Source organism: Haemaphysalis longicornis, unplaced genomic scaffold, assembly GCF_048455015.1.
Source record: "Haemaphysalis longicornis isolate Haplotype H1 unplaced genomic scaffold, Haemaphysalis longicornis Haplotype H1 scaffold_1, whole genome shotgun sequence".
NCBI classification, from domain to species: domain Eukaryota; kingdom Metazoa; phylum Arthropoda; class Arachnida; order Ixodida; family Ixodidae; genus Haemaphysalis; species Haemaphysalis longicornis.
Genome location: NW_027526203.1, coordinates 465,465,541 through 465,482,847, shown reverse-complemented (window position 1 = coordinate 465,482,847; position 17,307 = coordinate 465,465,541). Strand labels below are relative to the sequence as shown.

At 48.1% G+C, this 17,307-nt stretch overlaps 1 protein-coding gene across 7 annotated transcripts in view; it reads right to left on the bottom strand.

Moving 5' to 3' along the window:
- Positions 1 to 17,307, bottom strand: part of LOC144156196 (band 3 anion transport protein-like) — a 217,898-nt gene that overhangs the window by 33,520 nt on the left and 167,071 nt on the right. For 6 of the 7 annotated variants that reach the window (XM_077688066.1, XM_077688067.1, XM_077688068.1 and 3 more), the window contains 3 exons: positions 7,754 to 7,914; positions 4,098 to 4,414; positions 3,033 to 3,172 (listed from right to left, as the gene is read on the bottom strand). In XM_077688066.1, the coding sequence (XP_077544192.1) occupies positions 3,033 to 3,172; positions 4,098 to 4,414; positions 7,754 to 7,914 (618 nt within the window). The remainder of the gene's footprint in view (positions 1 to 3,032; positions 3,173 to 4,097; positions 4,415 to 7,753; positions 7,915 to 17,307) is intronic. The other variant, XM_077688072.1, reaches the window with a different exon arrangement.

Sequence of the window (17,307 nt, the reverse complement as noted above, 5' to 3'; positions counted from 1 at the left end):
GTGAATTCTAGCTGCTGTTTTTTTCCAGAACATTTCTGGCTTTCTTTTTTTTTTTTTTCAGAAAAATTCAGTCAATGGCGAAGCCAAGTGCAGCTGATGGGACAACACAAATATCACTCATCTACAGAAGCATCACCGAGGAGATCCATACAGGCAAACTTTTTTTTCATTGCAACAGAAACTTTAGGCACATTTCAGGCTAGTCACGGTGCATAACAGAGCCATGCAAAGATCTGTTAATGGACCTTTTTCCAGTAGGTCTTCCTAGAGGCTACCATGGTGAACTAAAAAAAAAAAAAAAACAGCAATCAGGCACGCCCCCAAATGCCTCACTGTTGAAAAGATTACCCATGTACCTGCCTGCTCGCTTTGTTACTAAAGGCGATAGCCGTTTGCCACCCCTGCCAAGCAAATGCCTCCGTCCTCATTCCAGCCCACCTCTCATGCCCTTCCTCTCCCCTCTCACTCCTCCCACAATGAACACGCTAGAGGTTTGCTCAAGTCCATAAAATTTACCGCGTTCCATGCGCCATCTACTGGAACCTTTCATCACTGCTGTCATTTGAATTCTTGGAATGCTGCCACGAGGGCTAGTATCGCGAGCGACTGCTTTTTGTATTTTTCTGGGTGTACTTTTTTTAATTGATCAAGCAGCCGTGCATTTTTAATTAAGAGAACACTGCAAATATCATTATGCATTGATGTTTTGCCTCAAATATGTCTAATGTTTTCTTTTCGCTCAACAAATTTAGAAGCTTAGACAAGCTTTGCCTGTACAACGTCTTGTTGAAAAATCCTTTTCACTTTGCCCGGATGGCTGAATCGAGGTACAGACTGAATCGAGGTAGACTGGTACAGACAGAGACAGAGCAAAATTTCCGCGGTTAAGTAGCCCAAAAAAGACTATCGTCTTAAAAAAACTCGTGCACGAAACTTCCCCGTCACTCAATCCCTCCCACGCTGACCCCTCACTCGTACCATTCACATGAATGTCCCGGAAGCAGGTGCCCATTCCCGAGACTAATTTGAAGTAGGCAAAATGCCCTTTTCTTTACTGATTTTTTTTTATGTCTTTGTTACTTCTTCACTGGTATCCACGTTACAGTAAACTAGAAGCTGCAGCCATGTGCTTGCAGCGTGGTCAGCCTCAAACATGTTGGCCCCTTTCCTCTGTAAGCTTTTTTTTGTGAGTGTGTGTGTGCATGTACAAACTCACTGCAAACTGTCGAAAAAGTGTGAACAAAAGGTGCAGCACTAGAAAGCAGAGTCGCTCTCCAAGCAGCAAACTGAGGATGCAGCTGTGTGTTTGTATTGCCTGAGGTTACTGCCCAGAATAGCAGAACGACAGCAGGTGCACACACAGATTGGCACTGAAAAAAGGTCCATCGTGAACCATGTTCTGCAAACAATACTTGCAACATGTACTCACAAAACAAACATAGCTGCCAAAGTTTGCTGTGAGATGCATTCACACATGAACAGCAGCATTCACTGGTACCAGTAGCCCCTTTCCAATGCGCAGCTACCTGAAAGCATGTAGTACTGTCCCCGACAGAAAATGACGTTTCCTTTTGAGGTGAATGCTGACGTTCTCTAGACACACCGATCCCAAGAGGCTTGCCAAAATAAAAACATGTAAATGAACGAGCCCTCACTGCAGGTACTATTTACATGGCTGGACAGGGCATTTCAAGTTATCTTATGAAGTATGTTTCCCAGGAAACTATAGGTCTCTTCGATTTGGCCTGCACTTTCTGCACGAGTTCAGAATGAGTTCAGCCAGTTCAGCACAGGTGCCGCCACTGCAGAACCGGTACTGCACTTTTGTCGTCTGCTTCTGCACCTCCTCCCTGGGAGGTGCAGGGAAAGCCGTGAACTCATCCTGCACTCCCTGCACCGGCAGTAAATCGAAGAGGAAAGTGCAGGCGCCGCACGCTGCACTCGAAAATCGAAGAGGCGAGTGCTGCACTACCTGAATGAGTGCAGCGAGTGCAGCCAAATCGAAGACACCTTATGAGTGCCTCACTAATGCCATTTTACCAATGGTTCATATAAACAAGGACACATTGCATGCAATAAAGTGTGTAATAATAACATAATTAAAATCTGGCACTTAACTTAGCCAATTGCTTTGAGGCTTTTATTTGCATTAGGAGAGTAGAGGCAACACTACTTTAAAAACAACTTTGAATCTGGCTAGTGGTTAAAACACACTGTAGGTGCACAATAATGCGTGCCCTGCCAGCTCCACTTATTTTTCGTACGTCGAGACAAAATTTCCCCTGGCTCTAGTGTATCTGCTAATTCATGATGCACACTTTCAAGGTGTCTAGTAAGGTGGCTGTCCCACATGTGAGCACTGGAAGTATGCCCTGACTGTTAGCAACTAAGGTAAGCTCCTCTGCATTATTTTAGAGTGCATTTAAAATGCACCCCCCCCCCCCCCCCCCATGCCAACCGTTCCCAATTTTGTTATTGTGCTTTTGGCTTCAACTATGTAATCAACTAAGAAAATTATACTTTTCTACCTTAACCAGATAGAACAGTATAACTTATAAAATATAAAGTATACAAGTACTTTTTATAAAGTGTAAAAAGTATAAAGCCGAAACAGGTCCACAAAGGGGTGGTTTTTCAGCAGCAAAGCGATTCTACAGCTCATTTGATACTTACCAATCTCACCATGAGCTGACTGCCTTGGAGATAAACTATAAAAGGAGTCATATTACAGTGTCAAACTCTGGGACCCTTTTCCATATACTATATGCTACGTTAAGGCGGAAAGTTGGGCTAGTTGGTTATCTGACTGCATTTTACTAGCGAAGAACAGACGCGGACAAAGAAGTACACAGGACACTCGCTAGTACACAGGACACTAACGAGTGTCCTGTGTACTTCTTCGTCCGCGTTTGTTCTTTGCTAGTAAAATGCAGTCAGATATGCTATGCATTATATATTTTGTTAATAACAATAACAATAATAATAAATAAATTCAAAATAACAATAATAATAAGGATTCAAAGAGTGATTACCCAAAATAAAGGCGACTTTGTGTGCTCCTCCATCAGACTCATTCTGTTCTTGAGAAGAGTCTCGAACAGTTGATGAAAGTGGTACGTCAGCACACTGTTTCCCATAATCAGCAGTTCGAGTGTCCAGGTTAGGAAAGAAGCTGCAATATAACAAAAAAAATAACGGCGAAATCACATGGCAACTCTCTTGCTTATGCGGAGGTCAATCCCAGCACCGAACATCTTGACGCATGAAAGCCCAAGAACTGTTGATCAAAAAAAGTAGTGCCGTGTTTCAGGGCTATTGGCTTTTCTTGCTTGATGAGCTGCCTGACACGTTCACATTATTAACTCCATCGCAGCCCTTTTGAGAGCATGCATTGACAGTGGAACTTGTTAAAAATGCTAGCGTATACATTGAGTGGCTTGTCTGCCTGAGTAGTGCACTCCTAGCGCCCTAGTAAACTTTGCCGGCAAGAACATGCACACGCTTCTGCCCGACACAGTGGGGATGCCGGAAAAATCAAGGACAACTGTTGGCGAGACTTGTCGTTCTTGCTGCCAAGACAAACTTGGCCAGAATGAAGCACACAGAGCGAGTATTCCAAGCATTCCTGTATTAAGTATAAGTGGTCTTTATAGCTAACAACAGGCAAGAACAACCCACTAACATTTTTTTCAGCAGTCAATAAGCCCTTTTATAGTTCCTGCCCGAATACGCTTATCTGCTGCAAAAATATTACAGTGAAAAGGTTTCTTATGCCTGCGAAATTGGGGGGTATTCCCTGTATAAGGACATCTCAAAATCAAGGTTTTGGGGGTTTTCACCGATTCAGAGAAACCCACCTCAGGTCTTGCTTTTTAATGTTTATTGGAATGTACCAAAAACATGAAACCATAATGTACGTTTGCATTCTCACTCACCCACCCACCATATACAGCCTCACTCACTGATTCCTCATGTGCAATCATTGTTACCAGCTAAATCAACTAAACTTGGGGGTTACTGCACACAAAAACATCATTAAGCAAAACAAGACATACGTACAGTGAGCAACCCAAACAATGAGGCATAACGTGACTCACCCATAGCTTCCTAGAGGCTGGTCGTCAGGTGAGATTGAAGACTTCTTGAGGGACGACTTCAATGGCTTGTCGGCCAAGGATGCATCGGACGTCTTCGGCTTCAGTGGGGCTGGCAGAAATTCAACCTCGGGCAAGGATTCACTGGTGACGAAAATCCGGGGCACCTCGGAGGCTTTGGTACCTTTTGGATGCGCACCAGACTTGACACCACTCGTGCCCGGTGCATCCTCCGCAACATCCGCGGCCTTGCGGTCTTCGTGGTCCCGTGCCCGTTTCCCACCAACTGCTTCCTCCTCATCCTCTTCAGAGTCCTGCTGCTAAGACACATTTTCCAAACAATTCGTCCATGAATTCATCTATAAAACAATCCACGACACAAGTCCTCCAAACAAATCACCAACGAAACTATTGCTCAACTTGCCTCTTCTAACTTTATGCAGGCTATTGTTTCACCTCAGTTTGCTCCACAAAATTGACCATTACAGCGCAAATCTCCGCCACTCTGCAGTGCGATCAATGGAGCGACGAAGCTAAAGGTTGCCCTCGAGCACAGTGCCAAATCCAGGGCAGCCCATTGCATGCAACTCGCCAGCCTGGAGATAAGGAGCATCGAGTGCCCGGCCGCGGTTTCCAAAAAAGACAGTCTCAGGAAGCCACACCTTTACTGGAATGAGAGCCCGTCCCACAGGCCCGATCGTTCCAAAGACCAGTCACACACTGCTGCAGTCCCTTGGCCCACGCTGCGCATGCCCCAACTGTCTTCTTTGACGCCTTTCTATGCAAGTTGCCACACATGGGGAAGTCTGCATGCACCCTGAGAATGCAAACTTCACCAAATCTGCACAGTTTGCGAATGCGCTGAAGCTAGCTATTCCTGTTTGGGCCCCCGTAATCCCCTGCAGAAGGAGCTCCCCAATTTTTCAGGAAAGACCTGACTGTCATGCACAACTGAGCTACATTAAAAACAAATTCTCTTCTTGATATGTTGGAAGCAATCCCACGCGTTTACTCAAGTGTTCCACGTGCCATCTTTTGCTCGCTCGTGCAATTCTAGCTGGCTGTAATGGGAGTGCAATCACCGAGGCTTGGTGTTGACGCCAAGTGGCGCCAGTGACGCCACCCTCCACTCATGGAGACTTTTCCAGAAAGGTGGCTGGTACGCAATACTGCTGCATAGTCAGACATCCCAATGGTTCAATTAACATCAAGCTAGAAAAATTGTGCGTAGTTTTGTGCTTTTAAGGCCTACATCGGGCCTGAAAGGTGTTCAATGATTGAAATCATTCTTAAACTAAACACCATTTGTAAGACAAATTATGAAAGCACGCGTAATTTTGAAAATTTTCAGGAAATTAATTTTCAGGAAATTACCAGAATAACTATTTTTCACCTGCTCAATCTTGTGTGTAAAATTTCATTTGCACAGGACTTCAGCATTAGAGGCGCGCAAATATTTGAAACTTCCCAAAATCAAAAGCTCGGTTACAACAAACCAACCCAGCACGACTGTCACAGCATGCATTGAGGCAATGGCATTTGGTTTCAGATATAACAAACTGGTGTGAGGGTGCAACTTGGGTGCAGCGAACGATTGTCTATCGCCAGACCACACCTGGCGTTCGCAAGTCGCCACTTCGATAAGCTTTCCGCTGACGCAAAGCGCCAAATGGACTGCGCGGGAATCACCCTTTTTCAAGAGATCTGATTGCAGCCAGCAATGGAAACCAGAGGATAAGAAAATGTAAACAAAGAAGGAAGTCGTCATCGGTGGTTATGTTATTCCGCTTGTCTAACTTCTTTTTCGGCCGGATGTTTTATTCCGGCGGGCGAGCGGCAAGCTTTTCCGCACGGCTGCAGCCAGCGCCCCGTGATCGCCGCGCACCGTCAAGCCGATGTCCACGGCCGCGTCAGTGCGCCCGCCGTATGCGTGCCGTGTTTTCACGAGCAGAAGCCGCTTGTTAAACCTATAACGAACTCCGTATATAACGAAGAAATTCAGCGTGACGGTCGAGTTCGTTATAAGTGAGCTCGGCTGTAGGTGGGCACCGGATGTATTGCATTTTGAGCGCTTACGGTCCGCTAGCGGCGACGGGCTTCCCCGCAGTGCACCGGTGACGTGCGGCTAAGGGGCAATGTGAAGGTGCACTTGGGAAGCGCATCCTGTCGCCTTGGCTTTGAGCCAACTCTGCCCTCGTGCTTGTCGGGTCGGCAAAATTTAACTCAAATCTCAAAGCAAAGCCAACTTTCTGCTGATTGCTCTGTAGGTCCCAATATATAGCAGGTATCGACAAAAATCGTGCTGAAATTGCCCGCTAGGACGACTCCATCATTAAGTCCATTTCATTCACTCGTCATAATTGACGTAGTTCACAGTAAAGTTGCAAATATTGTGGAATTCCCGTATCCTGCCACTGCATGTGCTTCCACGGGGGGAAACGGACAGCTCCGTGTTCGTCCGCAAGAATAAAACTCCCGCAGTTCCAGGTTTCATTCAGCTAATTAGCTAGAAATTAAGCATGCTCAATCACAAATTACTAACAACGTGTTGCACTTCTTGTACTGCGCCGAGCTCCGCTGGTCATCCTTTTCCAGATAGTGGGAGGGAACTGATTTTTAGAGCTCTACTACGCTACATCTCTGAAGGTCATTCATCGCGTCGCAATGACCTCCAGCCGCCGGAGGCAAGCTGCGTTTTCCTTATCTTGCCTTCCTCGGGGCTTCCATAGAGTTTCTTGGTAAGTATACTGTAAAAAACTCTATGCCCGTAACTAGGCAGAGGGTGAGACGGCCGCTTCCACTGTGCGTGAGATTTGGGGCAAGCGACTAAGCAAGGAGCCAACGTATACTGATATGTGGAAGCACTGCGCTGGCTGCGTTTACGAAGAGCCGGCGTTTCGCCCCTCAGTGGCGTGCCGGTTCGGCTGTCTGCGAGTACCCTTCAGCGTCAGCGAAAGGATGAATAAGCAGACGGCAGGCGACGAACTCGCAAGCAAAGCAGAGACGCTTTTCTCCTATCCCGCACACTAGCAAGGAAAAGCGCGGCCTAAAGACCTCCCTCGCGCCCATTCTGTTATCCTTAGGGAGGGGAAGGGAAACAGCACAGGTGAGTCATCAATTGTCCAAAGCAGAAAAGAAGCGAACGGGCTGGGACACTGGAGAAGGAGAAACGTGGAACGAGAGGACGCTGGTTTCTTTCTCAACCTCCCCTTCGCCGCATGAGCCGTCGTACAAGCTTGGAGGTATTGAATGCCTTACTTCAATGGAGAGAGAGCGGTGATCCGTCGTAAGAAGCGGCTCATCCCACAACGAGGAACGTGTAATCGGTGCTCTAATTGAAGTTTTTTTTAATTTAGAACGTCAGGCACCTAGTTAAGCTCGCTATGGTGAGTAATTCTGAATTCGCCTTTTGTTCTAACGCTAAACCTGCTACTCAAACGGCAATATTTCCTGAGGTGCCGTTATCTACAGCCATTCGGGGTCGGCGACCGACCGTGCAGGGCTGGAAAAGGGAAAAAGTTGCCCCGAAAGGGCGAATCTCGGCACGGAAGCAGCAGTAGTCTGACTCTGTGCGCATTTCTTTTCAATAGCATACAAGCAGCAAAAGCGAATGTGGCACATTCGCCCTGCTCTGTCAAAGAGGGAGATTCGCGCATTACCTTGCTGCTCTGGTCACTCGACGGCTCTCTCGCTTCGGCGACAGCTGGGAGCTCTGGAGAGTCCTGGTTCCCCGAGGTGCTGGGCACAGAGCTTCTCCGGCGGTGGTAGTGATGCTTCTTCAGTGGCTGATGATGGTGCGGAAAGCCGGCGCCCCGATGCACTGAAAACGCGCGGACGACGACCACCCATTAGACACCTTCGCACAATCTGTAACGTACATAATGAGGCCTCAACGTTTGTCCAGAGCTACAAAAGTCATAGCTCCCGCAGTCGGATGAAATGAATTGGCAAGCAACATACGGTATATGCTGTAAGCACATCATTTACAGGGCATGGCCACGACGAACTTTTGCCAGGGGCTCTAATTTTAAAGCGACAGCCTTCTCACGCAATCTCCCGCGCACCAGGCCTTCACACCACCGGCGACGACATCAGACTGTTATGCCGAATCCTGAGATCGCCTCGTCATATAATACGCCGACAGAAAGACTCTGTGGTATGATAGGCCCCGACAAAAAAAAAAAAAAAAAAAAAAAAAGCGAGCAAATTCCACACACTATATGTGATCCGTATTTCAGCTACCGACGCTTCGCTGGCCTCGCTAAAGTGAAGCTGCATATGCGTGCACGGCTGGCACGCTTGTAGAAAATGTAAGTAAGGATTATGTTTCCTCGCGTTCACGCCGAAGGCAAGTTAGCTCGGCGCGCGCGGCGCGTTTGGATGGCGCGTGTATCAACCACCAGAAAAACAAGCGAAAAAGTACTGCAATCCAATCTCGTAATTCAAACTGGTAATGCGGTCTTGTAAACACTAGACGTGTATTTCCATGCGCGAAAACCCCCGGGGACTGTCGAAGGCGAACGCGAGAACATGTTGCGCCGCCGACCACGATCTCAGACGTGCGGTGGAAAAGGATGCGCAGATTTCGTCTCGGTGGCTGCCCGCATGACAGCGCCAGCGCTGTACTACCGGACCGCGTAACCTTCCCGAAATATGTGAAGGTGGAGAACCGAAGCATACATCAGCCAGCCTATGTGCCCTCAACAAGCTACTTCTGAAGCGTCGAATAAATTCTTCCAACTCTCATGTGCCATGGGCACTGGACAAGGAAACGGCGCGCTGCTTTTCTTGACAGGAGCATGCGGACGCCGCCTGAAAACTCCCAGCGACGATTACAGTCAAACCCGGATATAACGAACCCGGATAGAGTGAATTATGCTATATATCGAACAAAAATAATTCAGTTACGGATATGCATGGGCAACTGATTCCTTATAACGAAGTTCACATCCGATATATCGAACTCCGCGCGCCTAGAATGGCCGCCGAAATGCATGGTCTCGGAGCGGCGATTGAGATGTGGATTGGCCGCGACCACGGAGCAAGAGCCGGGACTGGAACATTGCGCCTTGCCCGGACCGACGTGACGGCCGACACTTTCCGTAACTATTTCCGACGCGTGGAACTTACGATGGAACCCGCCCAGTCAGCGAGTCCAGACTCAGACAGCAGCATCGGTGAACTGTGGGAAGAGTTCGCCAACGTTGCCGATGCTGTCGCGAGTGAAAGCCGTCCGATGCTTAGAGTAAAGCGCTTTCGGTAGTCGATGTGCTCCGCCAATGCTTCTTCGATTTTGGAGAACGCAGACTCGTACTGCTGCAAATAATGTTTCCTGTAGAGAATGCTATGCTAGTTGTAGCCGGCAAAACCAAAGTGAAAACAAAAATCACCGTTTTTTTTTTTTTTTGCAAAGTAGGCAGTTAGGGCGGAAAGAAGCCTTATTAATTGCAATAAATGGATTATTTTGGGTATGGTTAATGGCTACTTTACTGTGTTCGTTTCTCTATGCGGGGATGGTGGAGTTGAGGAGGGGGGGGGGGGGGGGGGGGTTACCGCGCAATGCGAACTCGTAACAATAAGCTCGTTATAGGCGGGTTCGGCTATATCGAACAATTGGATATATCGAACAAATCGCGGTGCATATTGCAGTTCGCTATAAACGGGTTCGACTGTATTTAGCCACGGCAGAATGACCGCGCGCAGGCGAGGCGCACACCCCGTTAGCACGCCGCGTAAGGAGACGTTCCGGGGCCTTTAGCTATGCAGTCCACACGAGCGGCCTATGACAACTCTGCAGCACGTGTCTTTTTTCGCGAGCTCCTTTGATGAGAATTTTAATTCGGGCAAATCTTCAGTCCCAGTCGATTTGACTGTACACCGTCGCGCGGCGCCCTTACGGTCGCAGTCACAATACACACCGCCAGCATCGGTGACTGCGGACGCCCAACGCCATGCAATGCCGGCCCAACGAAGAACACGTAATGCGTAAGCATCCCTTGCAGAGTCGCGAAAAGTGTTATGCTTTGCATCAGCACAAAGGTGCCGAAATGGCCAAGTTGAGGCATTTAAACGTATTTGGCACAGAAAAACCGAAAGCACAACAAAGCGTCAAAACGAACCAACCATGTCTGCACAAAAAATGCATCGTTGTACACCATTGGTAAAAAGGAAAATATGACCAAGCAAAACAGAATGTCACCCAATATAGCCAAACGCGGACTAGAAACGGCGATAAGAAACCTGGCTATAAAAAACTTATGTAAAGAAATCACAAAGGTCTAATCTAGCGCACTCCCGCGATTACTGCACCCCCCTTCCCTCCAAAGAAAAAAATGGCACACAAATGCCACCAGACTAAAACGCATCATCACCAAGAACACGACACCATTTGTTGATTGATTGATTATGGGGTTTAACGCGACGAAACTGCACAGGCGATGAGGCGTAGTGGAGGGTTCCGGATTAATTTTGACCCCATGGGGATCTTTAACGTGCGCCGAAATCTCGACAACATGGGCGTTTTCGCTTTCCTCCTCCATCAGAAAAGCGGCCGCCGTGGCCGGGAATCGAACCCGCGTCCTTGTGCTCAGCATCACTACGCCTTAGCCACTGAGCCACTGCGGCGGGTACGACACCATTTGTACCCATACATTGGTCGATATTTGCATCCGCACAACACTCGCGGTTAGTACCGGGTAAAATGACATCAGATGAAAACTTTATTGTGCAGAGCGGGAGGTGTTATGGCCGCTCGCCGGTGGATGATACCTCACGTTGCGCTTCGGCGGCGCTGTTCCAGCGCGCCAAGTGAAAGCTCAGTGAACTACAGCGTGATGCGCTGGCCTTCCGCGAGGCAGACAGAGAGAATAAACTTTATAAAGCTGAATTTGTCTTCAGCGTGAGAAATTGGTCTTTGCGATCAGGGAGGTCTGTACCTCCCTGTAGTGCGACTGACACGCTCATACGGCTTAGTTGGCGTAGCCAACGAGTTTCGTTCAAAATATACTAGAGGCATTAGCTTTGCCTGTTCTTATTGTATGAAGATAAAGAAACACCATAGACATTTACACAAGAAGACACTATCTATCCGAAATTGTTTACAGCCTGTCTGTTGGGGGTATTCAGAAAGCTTGATTAAGAGAGAGAATACTTGAACAACTTGAGAGTTGCGGACGAAATTGTCTTGTTCAGAGAGTCTGGAGAACACCTGCAAAGCATACTTAAGGAACTGTACTTAGAAGGCTCCGTCGTAGGGCTAAAGATTGATACGTATAAATGTGAGCAGGCATGCAGAAAGCCTCACCTTTAGCCTAAGCAGTGAAAAAGAGGCGGATGAATACAACTGTCTTGGGCAAGCCTCAGTGCTGACCCCAACAGCAAGAAAGAATTAATCCCGCCTAAATTGATGCGGCTGCGGGGTATTCGGCTGCCACTCTCAAATGATGAGCAGTAGGCTAACTCTGCCCCTGAAAAGAGTCTAGAGCCACGCAGCTACATTTAGTGGCTCTAGTGCACACTAGCGTCGAACTTGCCGTGCCGCCCTGCCGACGGCCCTAGCGGCGTCGCGCCGAAGCCTTCAAGCGGGGGACACATATCCGTCCGAGCAATCCGGTTTCCCACGCGGCGCGTCAAAATATCTCGCAGGTTGGATGCGCGCGGGAGCGGCAGGTGCGGCGGGTCATCCGGCAGCCAAACCGGTTATCGGGGTGGAGACGCGTGCGGGGTCGCGTCCCTTTCCGCTCACGTGTTCGACCTTTCACCCGCAGCGCGGCGCGACGCCGCTGGCGGCCTTCGGCAGGGCAGCACGGCAAATTCGAACCAGAAATCGGGGAAGGACGAAAGAAGGTCAGGGGACGAAGAATGGATTCGGACACCGCAGGGCAGGGGCGGTGGGAGGTATATATGGGAGAGGCCTTCATCCCGCAGTGGACATTAAGGCTGAGGGATGAAGGTGGCATTTTTGCTGCACTTTTTTTTTTCCAGCTAATGAAACGTTTTAAGCCGAGCGAATTACAAAAGTAACACAAACCGTGCTCATCACGACGTCATAGGATGATGGGAGCGACGCGAGGCACCCATTGTGTTCCAACATATGAAGCAAGTCGCATTAACCATACAGGCTGAACAATACGTTGAACGAACGCAGCTTGTTCACGATTTTTCAAACGTCTGCTCTTAGGTGAGCTCTTGAACCCACTGCGGCATAAAAGCGCCACCACCGGCTTTTGTTGGGATACCATGGCATGCAGAGGCCATGACATGCAGAGGCACAGTCAAACTGAGTAAGTTCGCCTCAGTTTTGAGAAGAAACCGGCCAGGGTTCGAGTCGAGTTCGCCACGTGGCTTTCGGATGCACGATTCAGCAGTCATTCCTTCACGCTCATTGACCTACATAGTATCTAAACTATTCGCCTCACTGACAATGCAATTGAAGAGGGAACACTGCAGTCTTTTCTTCTTTAATCATAATAATGGCGCCTATTATCTTGCGGGTGAGCCTATCTGCTGACCTCAACAGAACTCCGCTAAACGTCTGGAGGGCAATCCCATTTTTCACGATAGGCATTACCGTGTCCGGACGGCGATATCTGCCTGCATTGGTTGCTCTCTCAGCCTCCAATCGACACAACGCCCAAATCGGCCCATGAGAGGTCAGCCGCATGACAGAGAAATCCCATTTAGTGTAGCCTTAGAACTTTTAGCGATGCCGAATAAAACGAAGGGCACATTAGTCTATTGTAGACCTGAGAAACTTGAGAAACCATGCGAACGTTCGGCTTTCCACCCTTCTTTCCTTTTACTAAACCGTTGCTAGCGCTTTACCGGCCAGAGAAATTATTAGGCAGTTTTAGCAGATCGTTACCGTGTTCACGTTACCGTTTACCGTGTTTGCGGGAGTAGACTGCGCAGCGCGAGAGTTACCGCGAACGGTAACTTACCGGCACAGGCTTCCGGTAACACGGTAAACGGTAACGATATGCTAAAACTGCCTCAAGGTTCCGCTTTTCGTTAGGCGCTCAATTCGCAAACGCTCTACTGAACCACATGCTCGAGGGAATTCCTTGCGTCTGCTATTAGGGAATTCTGGGATCCTTTGGAAAAGCAAAAAGCGGGTAAATGATGAAACGCCTCGAACAGTATCCAGCCCGCATCAAAATTTTCGTACGTGAGTATGTCAACGCTTTAAGCACACTTGAAATGAAACACGCTATCGAACCGGCACCTAGATACTCGCCCCGCGAAGCGGGGATAAACCACTCGGCAACGACTCGTTCCCCGTATACAACTGCCTGGTTTTACACTGCAATGCTCCCTAACGAGAAGAGAACCATTGGCGCCGTACGTACTGCACCGGTTTTTTCGACTCTGTGCAGTACGTCCAGACGAAAAAAAAAAACGGTTTTTTTCGACTCAACCCATTCACCCGTCAGGGAAGTCTGTTCGACTTGAATAGCTGCTTATAGATTTTTTGGATAGTCCACGGCGGCACGGCCGAAGCTCACAGGTGGGCCCACAAAAGACGCCGCCGCACCGATACCATGCGTGTGCATTCTCGTCACCCGCTCAGAATGGACGCTCTGGCATGTGACTGACTACCTACACTCTAGTCCAACCCCGTTGCTTTTGTGTACGCAATCTCCGAAGTCACTAAAGAGAAAACGAACCGCGTCTACTCTCGGTACGGCAAAAACGGGTCCAAACGGGAGGGTTTCCGTACTCCCCAAAACCGGCTGTACGGAAGAGAGACCACATTCGGTAGAGGAGCCACTTAATTGTTACGGAACCCCTTCCGCTGCGGCCCGCTTTTGCAGCAAAGAGGGAAAAAAAACAAAACAAAACAAAAACAAGCGCCAAAACAGTAGCTTGCTTGTTTTCTTGCGAAGTAATGCTATCGAAAAAGTTATTTGTACGTTTCTAGTTCTCAAGAAAAGGCTAATGGACTACCACAAACAATTAAAAACAACCGAAGTGGCGACAGCGCTTTGTATTAGCTTCGTGTCTGCTGAAAAGTATTACGACTCTCTCTCTCTCTCTCTCTCTCTCTCTCTCTCTCTCTCTCTCTCTCTCTCTCTCTCTCTCTCTCTCTCTCTCTCTCTCTCTCTCTCTCTCTCTCTCTCTCTCTCTCTCTCTCTCTCTCTCTCTCTCTCTCTCTCTCTCTCTCTCTCTCTCTCTCTCTCTCTCTCTCTCTCTCTCTCTCCTCTCTCTCTCACACGGGTACGCCGTCTGCTACCGCCACTTCTGGTTTGCGATCTCTCCTGCCCTCCTGCCTGAGTACGCCGGCGTCAGGCGCGTGTGTGCGTGTTGCTGCGTGTGCGCGCTCATCACTCGTCGTCACACCTCACACGCGAGTGTGCGCAGCAGACCTTCCATGATTCATGAAACGGAACAGTATCAGTGCATTGCGGCGTCAGAAGTCCATCCAAATCATATTCCTAAATCAACATAGCAGGAGTGCAGTGACGATAAAAAAATTTTCGAAGCTAAACGCAATCTCGCCATTAACCATCACAGCGGGCGGCTCCTGCGACGAATAGCCAACAGCGAGTACAACCGCAATAGTGGAGCTCACCGCAGTAAGCCCCGCAAATCCCGCGAGTAGCGCGAGTGCACTCGTAAGTGGTGAGCGGGGCTGAGCATCGGCGAGTGGCGAGTAAGGCTGAGCAATTGCAAGTGGTAAACGGGGCTCACGGCGAGTGCGGCTCGCACTCGCATTCGCCAAAGACGAATGCGAGGCTTACTCACCACTCACTCGTGAGTGGGGGGTGGGGATGAGGGTGGGGGGGGGGGATATGAGTGCCCTCGTGAGTGAGCACGTGGAAGGTTGGCGTAAGTATTTCGCAATGTCTTAGCAAAGAGGGCCAACACCTTAGAACAAGTGTTGCCTCTTTCAGCTTCCGGTCCGGTGTCTCCTTACAACCTCACCTCCCCCACTCAGCGGCCACACGAAACTCGAATTGTTTGTTTCCTTTTTCCACCCACGCCACGAAACCACTGGGTCCTCTTCGCTGAAACCACTGGGTCTTCTTCGATGCACCGCCGCTTGAGTAACTGTTGCGTGGGCTGACTGGTGCAGTTACTCTCCACGATCTACCTGTCTGCAGGCCTGCTGGCACAACACCAGCGGTTGTACTCAACAAGCGCAAGCCGGCGTGGGCGACACATGCGGTGGCCATGGTGTGATCAACGAACGAACTCACTCCGTCTCCTGTGGTCCCGCCGTCAGCTTCTGCCGGCTAACGCATTTTGGTGGAAGGACGCCGGGATCGAGACTTCCCCGTGAACCCTTTTACAGCTAGCCGAACACCACGTAGCTTATGACCAGTCTTGGGCAGTAAGTAGTTACTAGTAACGCGTTACCGGTAACTAGTTACCTTTTGCAGTAACTTGTAACTGAACTAGTTACTTTTAAGTTATAGGAAGGTGTAACTATAACACTGTTACTGTTTACACAGTAACTGTAAGAGGAAATACCGTTACAGTTACTCGCATTTTTGTAACAAATTATACAACAGCAACATTCGTTAAAGGCCGAACTACAGTTCCCGCTTTCCACTTTTTCAGACTTTCTTCTTTACCACATCCTCTGCGCCTTTCACATTTCCACAACGCGATGCTCCAATGTAAAATTCTAAATTCCGTACTGCCACCGCGACAGCCTTTTGAGCCGATGAAATAAACCCCCATATTTATTATGTTGTATTTCCAGTGCATTCTGAACTTTATTTGGTTGTTGATGTTTGTTTTGGGTTGTGCATGAGTACTGCATTTGTTTTACTCTTGCATTTTCTACGTTTTTTTTTAGTGCTGTCTTGCAAGTTCTTCGATTTCTGTATAATTTTTGTTCTGGTTATAACTTGCTGCTTTATTTTTTCTACTTTAACCCCTACAACAATGCCCAATAGGCGCTGTAGGTACTTGTTAAAAACAAATAAATAAATAAACAAACAAACAAACAAACAAACACAGCTCTCTCGCAGTTTAAGAAAGAAGGACGCCAGCAGGATTGTCTTTAGGGTTGTTCGTTTTCGTATTTTATGTTTTGTTTTTAAATCGAGGGGGGGGGGCTGGGGGGAATAGGGTAGGTTTTTTTTAAACTAATAATCGGGGAGAAAACTTTTTTTTTTTTGCAAAACCATTTCGCAATTCGGCTTTTTTCGGGTTAAATGTACCTATGTACAAAGTAATACACTCGGTTTATTTTATCAGAATCTATCACGAGCTTAACTCTAATGCGTTAAAATTTGTGTTTGTTTCAAGCTGGTAATTCAGGGGACATCAGGGTGTTCTAGCAAATACTCTCCAAAATCTGGCGCTTGTTTCGAAATGAATCAGTAGTGATGACAGTGAAGAGCATTGATTACTTCTAAGAAATGAAACATTTTATTCGCGAAAAGCGGGTCATCGATTTTTCACCGTCTTTATTTAAAATAGACACACTATCATTTACATGCGCAACATGTCGGTCTCCATTCGAGACCTGTCCGCTCGTTGAACTTGCCTCAGCTAGGTGAAAGTTCTCTCGACACCGCAGCTTTTAAAAACGAGGCACATTTGCCAGCCCGGGGTAGCGAGCGGTAGAGCCATGCGAATACTCAACGAGTTCGAAAGCTGTTTGTGGGGCGCGCTCCCACCACGTGTGCCGGTCGAGAACGGCGGACCGTCAGCTCACGATTGTGCACGTCATTACTTTGAAAAGGTTCAGTCGGGGAGAAATTGGGTTCAACCCGATTCTCCTGAAACATGTTCGGGGTGTAAAAATAGGCCAAAATCGCGTTTTACCCGAAAACGAACAGCCCTAATTATCTTCCTTGCAATAGACCGAGGTCGGAAGTAGGTCTTTATACTTTTTTTTCTTTTATTTCGTATTGGGCCGAGGGCAAACTAGGAGGAAGCTGAACTGCCCTTGCAAAGAAACACCACCGAGAATGGGGCACCTATAACGATACGAAGGGTACATCAACGAGAAAGTTAATTGATGCAGCATAATGAGGCGTGCACAGCGATTGTTGGTTGTGTTGGGCTTGAGTGTGCCTTCTTTTAGGTTCTCTTCGTCTAGGGTTTTACCACGTGCAATTTCGACAAACCCGCACGCCTTTGCGCGTTTCTACTACCATATGGATTTGATCTATTGCTTAGATTTATGCAGAAACGGAAAAGTAACGACGTCACTTTTTCACAGTAACTGTAACAAGTTATTTTTGGAAACTCAACT